Source organism: Sesamum indicum, linkage group LG12 (assembly GCF_000512975.1).
Source record: "Sesamum indicum cultivar Zhongzhi No. 13 linkage group LG12, S_indicum_v1.0, whole genome shotgun sequence".
NCBI classification, from domain to species: Eukaryota; Viridiplantae; Streptophyta; class Magnoliopsida; order Lamiales; family Pedaliaceae; genus Sesamum; species Sesamum indicum.
The window spans coordinates 1454602-1466340 of record NC_026156.1 but is presented as its reverse complement, the minus strand read 5'-3'; the positions used below and the strand labels follow the sequence as shown (position 1 = coordinate 1466340).

At 36.4% G+C, this 11739-nt stretch overlaps 2 protein-coding genes across 7 annotated transcripts; one reads left to right on the top strand and one right to left on the bottom strand.

Annotated features, from left to right (window-relative positions):
* LOC105174973 lies at positions 1711-4427 on the bottom strand. Of its 3 annotated transcripts, XM_011097255.2 has the most exons (4): positions 4175-4427; positions 3376-3443; positions 2486-3282; positions 1711-2233 (listed from the first exon to the last, which is right to left on the bottom strand). In XM_011097255.2, the coding sequence occupies exons 1-4, from the start codon at positions 4275-4277 to the stop codon at positions 2173-2175; spliced, it is 1029 nt and encodes a 342-aa protein (XP_011095557.1). In that variant the 5' UTR covers positions 4278-4427; the 3' UTR covers positions 1711-2172. The 3 variants fall into 3 exon arrangements, with proteins under 3 accessions (XP_011095557.1, XP_011095556.1, XP_011095558.1); XM_011097254.2 differs by having other exon boundaries at positions 1711-3282; positions 4175-4424; XM_011097256.2 differs by having other exon boundaries at positions 1711-3282; positions 4171-4315.
* LOC105174972 (probable ribosomal RNA small subunit methyltransferase B) lies at positions 4525-11512 on the top strand. Of its 4 annotated transcripts, none has more exons than XM_011097252.2 (20): positions 4525-4773; positions 4953-4988; positions 5148-5210; positions 5701-5855; positions 5995-6108; positions 6260-6325; positions 6773-6856; positions 6939-7025; positions 7506-7597; positions 7703-7763; positions 8016-8075; positions 8444-8504; positions 8749-8856; positions 9246-9364; positions 9450-9521; positions 9733-9818; positions 10161-10257; positions 10677-10942; positions 11025-11067; positions 11352-11512. In XM_011097252.2, exons 1-18 carry the CDS (start codon positions 4545-4547, stop codon positions 10806-10808), a joined length of 1722 nt encoding a protein of 573 aa, XP_011095554.1. In that variant the 5' UTR covers positions 4525-4544; the 3' UTR covers positions 10809-10942; positions 11025-11067; positions 11352-11512. The 4 variants fall into 4 exon arrangements, with proteins under 4 accessions (XP_011095554.1, XP_011095553.1, XP_011095552.1 ...); XM_011097251.2 differs by having other exon boundaries at positions 11016-11067; XM_011097250.2 differs by having other exon boundaries at positions 11025-11512.

Sequence of the window (11739 nt, the reverse complement as noted above, 5' to 3'; positions counted from 1 at the left end):
CAATAATTAACAACTATTAAACATCAACTAATCCGGTGTAATTAAATTGTTTAGTTACCTTTTTTTAATAGAATTTTAATATGTTAGTCCGTAATCTTAGACAATCGCCTTTTTTTTTATAATACAATTAAACACCAAATTCATTAATTATTAAATCCATACAAACATCCCACCAACTCTTATTATCAATAAAATGCGAAAAATGTAATAATCAATCCAAAATGCACCAAAAAAAATATCAATTGATTTAATGAATTTATATTAATTTGTAGATGTGCGACGAAAATATTCCATATCCCACTGTGACCAATATTGAATTGAGTGTTGTAACTTACCGATCTTTTTTTTTTAAAAAAAAATACATCAATACATCTACATCAACCAACATATTATTAATACAATATTTAATATGCAATACATTAATATTTTTAAACAAACCAACAAATTCAAAATTACAAAAAAATAAAATACTATTATAAAAAATAGACTAAATATTTACATCCGCATGACTCGAACTTACGATCTCACCGTTTAGACAATGATCATTGGTGCAACTTAGTATAGTTGGAGAGTCAATTTTAATTATGATTGGAAAGTATAAAAAAAAAAAAAACAAACAAAAAGAGAGTGCAATTCAAGGTTTGCATATCCTTTCACAAATGGGCTTGGTAGATTAATGGCTGTCATCCATTTCCTTCATGTTTTCTTAGCATCGGAGAGTTATAATGCTTGGCATGCAAAAGTTGAAATTCACAGAGATATTTCCAACTCAACTGTACTCTTATCCCTCTCCTTTCCCACAGTTGAATGGTAAGAAGATAAAAATTAGTAGAAATTTGAATTTCCCAAACACAACCATCCTCCACGAATTTTTGTTAATAGCAGCAAAATGGGATGTGGGAAATTTTATTAGTCCAACTTTGGTTTGAGTTTAACCCAAGTTCCAATTAATCGTACAATTACTGTTCAAAATAATAGTACGTGCAGTATGATTGAATGTGATGAGGTCTAATTAAAAACCTCCTCTACAGTGATTAATTGAATCCGAATCCAATTGTTCGGTTGGATAAAAATTGAACAAAATCAATTTGGTTCAAGATTTTACTGAATTAATCGTTTTGTTTTTAAAGTCGTACATTCTTATATATAAATATATATTTTAAAAAATTATTTATTACTCGGTACAGTACAATATATTGGCCAATACCGTGTTAAACACGAGTTTTACCAAAGTTGATTATTGAATTTTTGGCAAGGTTCAATACGGTCGATTTACAGAACTATGCATACCCTTGATTGAAAGACGTATTTTAGAAACTATATATATATGTGTGTGTAGTTCGTATAGGCTCTCCCACCCCTCACCCCAGAAAACAAAGAGAAAAGTAGTGATGTGTACTACAAATTTATACAGTGCAAAAGTGGGTGGTTTATAAAAAAAAATAATGGGTGCAATTCCATGAGTAAAGTAATGGAGCCTTTACCAACGAAGCAATTTTCTTGTCACTTTAGCAGAATTCTTTCCTGAAAATACTTCCATTGAATGAAAAGCAGATTATGCTTTTCTTAGAGCTCAAGTAGTAGAGGATACACACAGAAACAACAAAAGCAAAACATGCAACTTCATTAAGTAATTGACTAATGATACTACCAAAAAGGGACCTAAAAGTGGATGCCCCAGCATACAAGGCAAGTCAAAAACTCGGAATATAGACACTGATATCTTATCAGGGTGGCCATGTGACCAAGTCATTAAGAACAAATATTACCCAAAACTTGACATTTTCACACTCCTCTCCGGTCTGAAAATGTGGATTTTGACTTAGTTGTGTCCGGCTTTAGTAGCTTCAATATCTTCAGTCAAGACTAAATTACAAAACTTTACATTGTTGTTGAACTTTAGAGTGGATTGCACGAGCCAAAATCAAGCAGAAACGATGTTAACCTGTTGAACCTTGAGAATGAAATGGTTCATTGTTCACCATGGTTCAAGCCCCCTAGGGGCTAGTGCATGTTGGGGGCTTGATAGTTTTACAGTGCACAAAAACCTGAGTAAAACCTGAAAAAAGAAAACCCTCTGAAACGACTGATGTAGGAAGTAGCTCTGAGCGTCTATTTACACCTGAGGACTTGATCAATCCTCCCTGTGAAACTCCTAGTTTTCCGAAATCATCATAACCGGAAGCGACTAAGAACCGTGTTGATGACAGCTTCAGAAAAGGAAACGGTGAACCTGGAAAGAGCAGCATATGGTGTGTTTCAGAATCTTCGCCAGGGTTCTTGGGGGTATTTATGTTTGGTTAATGGCTTGCTGCAAACTACATTTAATCATGGCCTCCATCCTATGGATAATTCCACTTGGATTGGATCTTATCACAGTTTTACCAGAGTCATTTACTTCAGTCACTGTCATCTGTTAGCTCAAACACAAAAATTTCGAACTATAGCTGCCGAATTGTGAAATGGTGATTTTCCATTACTGTACCTGAAGAGAGAGAGTGCAGGTCGTTGATTACTTGGAGTAAGCCCGAGACTATCAGACGCCAGCAACAGACGCTTTCCAACTTCAGGTTCTCTGAGTTTCTCTCTCGATGCTTCAGAACTGGGCTTCTCCAACCACACATCCTGAGATGCTCGAGGGGGAATGTGGCATGTTACTGGTGACATCATACCAGACCGAATATTCAAGCTTTTACAATCAGCCCTATTGTTAAGCCGTTCCTTATGTCTGTTCCGTACTGTGGTAAAAGGGAAACCTGAACTAGAAGCCACTTCATCATAATCTGAAAAGTACTTCTTGATAATTCCTGAAACTGATGCCGATTCCGAGAATGTATCACTAAGGGCCTCAGCAATCACATCACTATCACACTTTTTACTCCAATTTAATTCAGCTATAGAGGCAAATTGACCCAGCCTTTCCTTTTCAATAAGAGGCTGCTGAATAGGTCCTTGTCCTTGGCATCCAACTTTGTGCTTTCTCTTCACATTCTTCCTTTTCGTCTTTCTTTTCAGTAAACAGACAACTGCAGGAACTCTCAGCACCGCAGCTTTGAGGTATGGAAATCTCTGTATCTTAACTTTCTTTCTTTTGCATTTTGTTCTCTTCTTATCTATACACATCATAAACCCCCCCCTTTCAACTGAATCAATAGCTATTTGATCAGGAATGCTCAATGAAAGCACATCCATCTGCAGAAACCAAGTACCATTTGAACCCAGAAAAGCGAACTTGAGAGGCAAAGACTCAGACAAGTGGTAACAGTGTGATTCTCGCTGCACCTGGGATCATTAAGATTATGCAATATATATTTCACTGGAGCATTCAGACTCAACAATTAAATAACAAGAGGAAACAACTGTTAAAGAACATACCATCAGGGCATTAACACTAATACTTCCAAATTCGGGGAAACAACTCAGATGCGCCCTTTCAAGCTCTCCTACAATGAAGATAAAGATCATCTTTAAACATGCAGCAAATCATTCTAATAGCCAACTATTCAGGTTAATTTGGATCAAAGGATTTGAATTCCAGGGAGTGAGTTGGAATTAACAATTTCAAGTGACTCCAATCTTGGGTGAATCCGATCCACCATAATATTTCAAAAAACAACTCAGAATGGTTAGTAAGGATTTTAAACCACAATAGTCGAAAATTATCTAAACAAGTACGAGAGATTTGTTTTGACGGATCTGTAAACCTCGATTGTTCTCAAATGTTTTACCGGATATTAAAGGGTTTCAGCCCTTATAACCTCCCTCACATGCACACACAAAGGTGTGGGACAGAGTTGGAAGAGGGGTTTTGATGCAAAGACAGCAAAACCTGGTTTTTGAATTAAAGAGTAGGATAAACCAATGCCTGGGCCAGCAACATGCTCTAAAATTCCAGTTTACAACATTATAACCAATTACCGAAAGGAGATTGCTTCGTATAATAAACAGCCCAATGCTCAAGATATGGACGGAACCCACTTCCCCAGTTGTCAATAATCACCCCAATAACCATTAAAGTTCAGATTTTTTAAACCGGCAACCCAGTAAACGGAAACAAGAATCGATTTTTTGATGAAATTTCAACTGAACATTAGAGATAGGCAATGAAGAAATCCATTGAAAAGAATAGCAAGAATGAGCAAAAGCATAGACATTGACTGGTAGAAGTACAAACTCTTCAACTCCTTCACCGTGATATCCGGAGAAACAGGAACGGCAAGGCGAGTGCCCAAGTTTGTCTCTACAAAGACTGGTATGGGAACATTGGAACAGCCCATTGAAGGAACTGCATGGACTATCCACCGCTTTTGGACCCCCTTCAAAACTCACTTGAAAAATATTGAAGGACAAAAGAACATACTTTTCTATATACTTCACTGTATTTCCCAAGAATAAAAAGCACGTTTATACCAAGAATCATAAAGGGACACATTCTCCGAGGACCCCAACACGCTTTTCAAGTTTTTCCCTTTTTTATTTTGTTAATTTATTAACTAGTCTTTTTATCTTTTTCGTTCTGGTGTTGTGTTCATTTCTTTTTCTGAATGAGAATGGAGACAGGGTCACCTCTTTCCCGCGTGAGCTCTTCTCTCTCAGTTTTCCATAATGCTAATACACTTCCATTTTCAATGCGTTGCCCACTCGCAGAGAGAGTGGTGAATACTACCGTTCTTCGCGTCGTCTCTTCTACTTCTGCGCCGGGGAGGAAGCATAGTAAAGAGAGAACTCCGGGAGACAACTTGTCTAAAACTTCAAGTACTGGAGCTAAAACAGGTAACTATTTGGGGCTTGCTTGAAATCTGGAGAAAATCAACGCATGAACTTAGTATTTGAATGGAATCTGCTCTTGTATTATTTGCTTGTATCATGATTAGACCTGAAGAATGCTTCCGCTTTCTGGGAAAAAAAAATTGTCTTGTTCTTGAAGAATTTGAATGTTTGTTGTGTTACAGGTCGTCTACGGAGTGTCACTAGTGGAAGTCGAACAGGTATACTGTCTTTTGCTTTGCTTTAATTCTGGTGAATCAAAGTGACTTTGAATTCTTGAGCCTAAGTTTCTGTTTTTCTCTTCTAGTTCTTTTGCGCTAATGGGAGTTAGATAGTACAATCTCTTTGTTAGACTATGTTGATCTGATGTCACGGTACAGGCCGATTTAATTTCGCCAGCAATAAGGAGAAGCTAAATTTGGAAGTATCACCTCATAGAGCTGGTATGCTTCTTCAATTATCATTCTTCACGCCTTCTTTTTAAAGGAATGGTACTGACTGTTATGTAAATGTTTTTTCTTGAGTAGAGTATATCGTTTATGCTTGGAAAACCAAGCTTTCGCTTAAGAACTTGGATTAATTTATAACACAAACAGCAATTCATGAGCATGTGCATAACCATAATCATACAGCAATGTTGCTGAACGGGTTCAATCACATATAAGGATGAGTCCGGAGATCTTTCTCAATGCTCCATGTAATAGAGCAGGTGTTATCTTTTATGGATTTTCAAGAACAACATGATCATCAGCAAACAGAATTTAGAGTCACCATATAACCAACATATAATAATCTGAGATTAAAAAAAAAAACCATTATGGGTTAGCACCTAAAGTTTCACTATTCAGAATTTAATTGGAAAAAAAGATCATGCTAAATCAATGAGAGGTTCTAACATTTTCATTTTCTACTTCTTTTCCTGGCATTATATAGTGTCTGCTGTGAGGTTGATGCGCATTCAGCTTGGTGGTGCATTTGCTGACCTGTTGAATGAGCAAGGCAAGGGTTCAGGGGATAACGAGATGGGATACGTCGAGAGAACTCTTGGCTTCCGAACCCGTGATTTGGATGATAGGGATCTCCGACTGGTTTTTCTCACTTACCCTCTCACATTTAGTGTTCAAATCCGATCACGGCGAATTGTCAATTTAAATCTGGATTTCAAGCAAATTGGAGAAAATAAAAGTGTTTCCATATTAATGTCTCTTGATACTATTCACTTTGTAGGTAACAGAAATTGTGGGGGGTACTATCCGATGGAGAAGATATCTTGATCATTTGATTCTTTCATTGTGTCATGATGAGAACACTTTCAGAACCATGGAACCTCTTCTATTACAGGTTGACTAGAGAGCTGTTTGTTTCTTTTGGATGATGTAATGCTTATTTTCACCAACCAAAGAACCTACTAAAATTTTCATTGTGCTTCAAGCTTACACATATGCATGCACATGTACTTTGTGGGAATTAAGCTTACACATATTGTTTTTAGATTCTTCGAATTGGTTTCTATGAGATCGCCAAGCTTGAAATGCCTCCATATGCAGTTGTTGATGAGGTAAGTGGACAGTTAGAAATTTCAAACTCAAGTTTTTCTTGTTTCCCTTAGTTTTATCTCCGCCAACGACCATGAAACTATTCACTTGAAAAGGAATATGTAAACATCAACTTCTCACTTTTGGGATGCAATTTATCCATGTTCATGACAATGGCAGTTATATCCTGTCATTATTCCAGGGTTACATGATGATTTTAGTACTGTTATGCTTCTGTACATAAACTGTGGGACCATGGTTGTTTAAGATTTTCACATGTTTCAAATTCCAATGCAGATGATCTTATTTTTCTTGCTGGTCTGAATATCCTTTTCCTTTTCTAGATGTGTCCAGCTTTGGCACAACATTAGAAGCTCCAATAAATACATGAATAACTATATGCAATACACTGTTGCATGAAACTCCTTATCTCTTTGTTATTTATGATTTTTTTCCTTTGGGTACAACAGAATGTAAAGCTAGCAAAAGTTGCACTTCGACCTGGTGCTGGTAATATGGTCAATGCGGTTTTGCGGAAGCTTGTTTTGCTTAAGGTCAACCATTGCTATACACGTATGCTTCATTAGCTTATCAATGACATTTTACTGATTTTTTCCGTCTTTTAAGTGTCTGCAGGAAACTAGCTCACTCCCTTCACCTAAAGTGGAGGGTGATGACCGCCAGCAAGCACGTGCTCTGGCTACGATCCATTCTCATCCTGTTGTAAGTTTGTAATTGTTACCTTTCATCTCATAGTAGTTAGGATAATATAATTCACATAATTAACCTTGCTGTTTGTGTTAGTGTTTTTTCAACTATGGTGGTAAAAAGCACACATTATTCTATCTTATTTGCTGTATTTACTACTTTTACTCTTTTGAAGTCTGAAATCTTTATCTGCTTAAATGGCAAGGTGAATCATTAGTACTTACAACAAAATAACCAGTCAACACGGAGACACCGTTTTAGGTTTGTTGTTGTAGTTCCTTCAGTCTTCCATGGACAAGTCTAGAATTGTTCAGTTTTATTACTGAGGCTGTGGCCGGAGCTAGGTATTAGGAATACATATTGAATTTCTTACTACATGCAAGATTTGTAGATTATAGAAAACCACGAGCTTCCTTTGATATTAGTCTGGCATCTAGGATTCCCACATGCCTTGCAACTCATTTGGACCCAATACTCATGTACTTTGATTTCTAGTGGATGGTGAGACGATGGACAAACTGCCTTGGTCTTGAAGAAGCTATTAAGTTAATGACATGGAACAACTCTGATCCTTGTTACAGTCTCAGGTTTATCTTCTTTTTTTTTTCTTTTTTAAACTTTGAACAAGATACTTTTATCTTGAATAGCAGATGTCTGAATGTTGTCCACTTTGTCTTCTAATAACAATTCAGAGCAAATACAGCTAAAGGATTCACAAGGGCTGATCTAGTGACAGAACTTGAAATGTTGAAGGTAGTTGCTTAATTTTCTTTGTACTCTCTCTCACATGCACACACACTTGTTGAAAATGGCATTGTTATTGTGGCTAAATTTTGAGGACCTAAGTTATCTTAGAGTATGTGCTTTATAATTGGGCTTCTTTGCACGTAAATCATCATTTCTAAATACTCCTTCCGTCTAACTTTTGACTCCAGAAAGAAACATGAACTGCATTAGCATGTGATGCTCATCTCTCTCTTTTTTTTCCTTCCTCCTGAACTTTAGGTTCCATATGAACTTTCTCAGCACTTGGATGATTTTGTCCGATTAAGAGCTGGGATGCAGGTAAAAGCATTTCACCTCATTATCCATATCAACTTCATTTTTATTGTTCTTTTTGTTAGAGAGTTTGGCAACATTTTAGGACAAAGTTGTGATGATATTGATGACCTAATTAACATTTATGTTATTGTTTGTTGTATTAATGATGTGGTTGAATTTCTGCCTACATTCCATGCAGCTTATTATCTCAATTAGTCACTCCTGATGAACCTAGAAAAAATAAGATCTGCATCGTGAGGAGAAACATACAATATTGTTATATTTATTTATATTGTTATATTGATTTATCCTGTTTATTGATAGTTTTTTCCAGCAATCTGCCATTGGAGTATCTTTCAGAGTCCTGATTAGTCCAAATTTCCTTCTCCCAGATTGTCATACAAGCTGGATTGCTGAAAAAAGGTCTCTGTTCTGTCCAGGATGAGAGTGCAGGTAACTTTTGCTATTATGTTACTTCATTTTAAGAGTAAATCGATGTGGTATAGAAACGGCTTACGCTGTTAGAAATTATACCATATATTTTATTTCTGTTCTTTTCTTTGAATGGGTCCCTTCAAAATCTTCTTTTCACTAATCGTAGCTGCATGGAATAGAATTTCTGGAATTTGTGTATTATTAAACCTGATACCATATCCATCTGATATTCTTGTTGCTTGCCACGAGAATGTTGGTGCAGGATTGGTGGTTACTGTTGTAGATCCAAAACCTGGGGAGATTATTATTGACTGTTGTGCTGCCCCAGGTGGAAAGACTCTATTCATGGCTTCATGTCTGAAAGGTCAAGGTACATTGTTGCAGAATGTGGTGAGCAATTTGTCAATAAAAAGTTCTGTTAAAGAGCAGGATTTATCAAGAAGAGGGAGGTTTTTAGCTTTCAGGAGATAAAAAGTAATACTTAGGAATAAATTCTTTTTATGGTTATTTATTTATTCCTGTAGAAACCCTATCAATCTTTCCTCTTTATTTACTAATAGCAGATACTCTGGTCTGTGGTATGAACTTGTCTTTGATCTTAGGCTAATTAAACAGTAAAGCTTTAGAATGGTTTTCAGGGTACTTCTGCTAGATTATCAATTCGATATTATGACCTTATATAGTGAGACTTCAGCAATGTGGTAAAGACTATTGTTTCGCAGAGATTTTATGGTAACGTGTTCGTGCATTACTTATCAGGTAGCATATATGCGATTGACGTAAACAAAGGCCGATTGAGAATCCTTAAAGAGACAGCCAAGTTGCATGAAGTTAACAATGTTGTCACTACTATTCATGCTGATCTTCGTGCATTTGCTGTAAGGAATTTTCTTACTTAATTAAGTTGCATTATTTTCAAGGAAAGAGAACTAATTCAGGTTCCATATTATTTATTTTAACCAGGAAAATAACTGCACAAAGGCTGACAAAGTTTTGCTCGATGCCCCTTGTTCTGGACTGGGGGTTTTGTCCAAGGTATATTCAAATAAGATACCTGCATCTTAAAGGATATTTTATATTGTTTGCTTTGAGGATAATGTAAGAATGCTTCAGTTTAATCCTCTCTTTTCTTTTTTGTATTATTTTTTCAAAATGTCTTCCCTCTCTGGTCATCTGAACTTCTTTTGTGACGGTTCTTCTAACTGACTGTCTTTAAATATTTTATTTCTTCATTGCTTTGATACAGAGAGCAGATTTGCGTTGGAATAGGACGCTGGAAGACATCGAACAACTTACAAATTTGCAAGATGAGCTTCTTGATTCAGCTTCCACGTCGGTCCACCAGTTTTTTTCACTTCTATAACTAGTTAATTTGAGAACAACGAATTCATTTAATTAGATGCAAAATGAATATGTTGGCTCCCGTTTATATAATAATAGCAAAGTGCAGAGAGAGCTTGCAAAAGAAATGTGGAAGCTAATTTCCTAAAGTTCACAGGATTTTTTCCCTGCTCAAATGTAACTATTTTCTTTAGATTTGGAGCTTGAATATCTGAAACTAAAAAATTTACGAAAACCATTTTCCTTAGGAAAGCAAGATTTAGAATTTCAGTCTGGGCTGTACAATTGAAACCGTATGGTTTTCTTATATTTTCATTTGTTTTGCATCTACAGCTTGGTGAGGCCTGGTGGAGTACTGATTTATAGCACCTGTTCCATTGATCCAAAGGAGAATGAAGAAAGAATTGCTGCTTTCCTCCTGAGACATCCAGTAACTATCTGACAATATTTCTCAGCTCTTGACATTAGCCACTTGGATGGCGATAGTGATTCCGTTAACTACATTTAACCCATCTGAACTTTCTTATGAGTTCCTACTTCTCATTGATCATGTCTCAGCATCCTTATAAGAAAGATGTTAATACTTGTGCTCGCACTTAAAAAGATAAAATTGTTGCATTTGGACACCACAAACTATTAACTGTTTTTAAATTCTTTATTCTACTTCATTTTTCGTGCACTTTGCTATCCTCCTTATAATATTAACATTGTGCAGTTGGCTGCATCAGACCTTGATTTATCATGATAAAAGCATTATCTTGCTGATAGAATCTGTTGGAGATAATTTTTTACAGTTCTATGCTCCTTTCTTCACTGAAGCAGAACAATTTTGCATGATTCTATTTGCAGGAATTCTGCATAGATCCTGTCGACAAATATGTACCTTGCAATTTTGTTACTGTAGATGGACTCTACAGCTCTAATCCTGTCAAACACTCACTTGATGGAGCCTTTGCAGCTCGCCTTTTACGATCTAGATGAGTTACAAGTGAATCTGTGCTATTGAGCTGGCATTATTCCTAGATGAATAGTTATCATTTTGCACATGCTTTTGTGAACGCAGTTCATCAGATAATTGTTCAAGCAAGTTCTCAGGGAAGTGGTATACTCTTCAGGTGTGTTGACTCTCCCTAACTCCAATACTGAGCTCTTACTCTGTTATATTTGCTGGCTGATGAATTTTACCAGTCTCTTCAGGCCTCGACACTCAAGTTCAACAAGTCATTTGTGTTTTCACGAAGTAAGTTCAACAAAAGGAGGCCTGTGGCACAAACTGCTTAAACATAGAGAATTTGGGGCGGGGGCTGGACATAATAATATTGTCACAATCTTTAAGAAGAACCTTGGCTTGGGGTTGTATGATCGGACAAGATACTGGCTAGCTGGTCCACATGAACCTTAAATAACATGAGCTGGAGTAGCTTGAAGTGCACAAGATCTTTTAAATGGACCTTTGACCTTGGCCTGAAACCTGGAGACGGTTATTGGTGTAATAACTCCACCATGTTTTCTTTTTTTCTACAGGGACGGGCTTTTTCAACCTTTATGTCCAGTATTCAGCAAACTCAGCAGCGCTTTGGTGTTTTAAATGGTTTAATGTATTGAGACTTAGAACTTCCTGAGACTCTGCCCTTAAACTATATGCCACAGTTCTTCATTTTCAAATGAAAATTCTTGATTTAACACTTTATTTGTTTATTTATCATAAGCATTTTAGCAGCCAGCCCATATTTCAAATTGTACTTCAGCTCTTCTTGAAATCCTTGGCTCTCAGAATCACTAGTGATCACCAGGAATTTCTGAAATTACTGAACTCAATTTTATCAGCAAATAATGCAGTAATATATATATATATATATATATAGAGAGAGAGAGAGAGAGAGAGAGAGAGAGAGAGAGAGAGAGAGAGAGA

What these genes read in the sequence shown, in the direction of transcription:
- LOC105174973 (XM_011097254.2), bottom strand. Translation starts at nt 4,277, where the DNA reads ATGGGCTGTTCCAATGTTCCCATACCAGTCTTTGTAGAGACAAACTTG. An exon ending in CACGGTGAAGGAGTTGAAGA is followed by an intron (nt 3,444 to 4,174) that starts GTTTGTACTTCT and finishes TCTTCATTGTAG; the next exon opens with GAGAGCTTGAAAGGGCGCAT. An exon ending in TTAGTGTTAATGCCCTGATG is followed by an intron (nt 3,283 to 3,375) that starts GTATGTTCTTTA and finishes TAATGATCCCAG; the next exon opens with GTGCAGCGAGAATCACACTG.
- LOC105174972 (XM_011097252.2), top strand. Translation starts at nt 4,545, where the DNA reads ATGAGAATGGAGACAGGGTCACCTCTTTCCCGCGTGAGCTCTTCTCTC. An exon ending in TGTCCAGGATGAGAGTGCAG is followed by an intron (nt 8,505 to 8,748) that starts GTAACTTTTGCT and finishes ATGTTGGTGCAG; the next exon opens with GATTGGTGGTTACTGTTGTA. An exon ending in GACTGGGGGTTTTGTCCAAG is followed by an intron (nt 9,522 to 9,732) that starts GTATATTCAAAT and finishes GCTTTGATACAG; the next exon opens with AGAGCAGATTTGCGTTGGAA.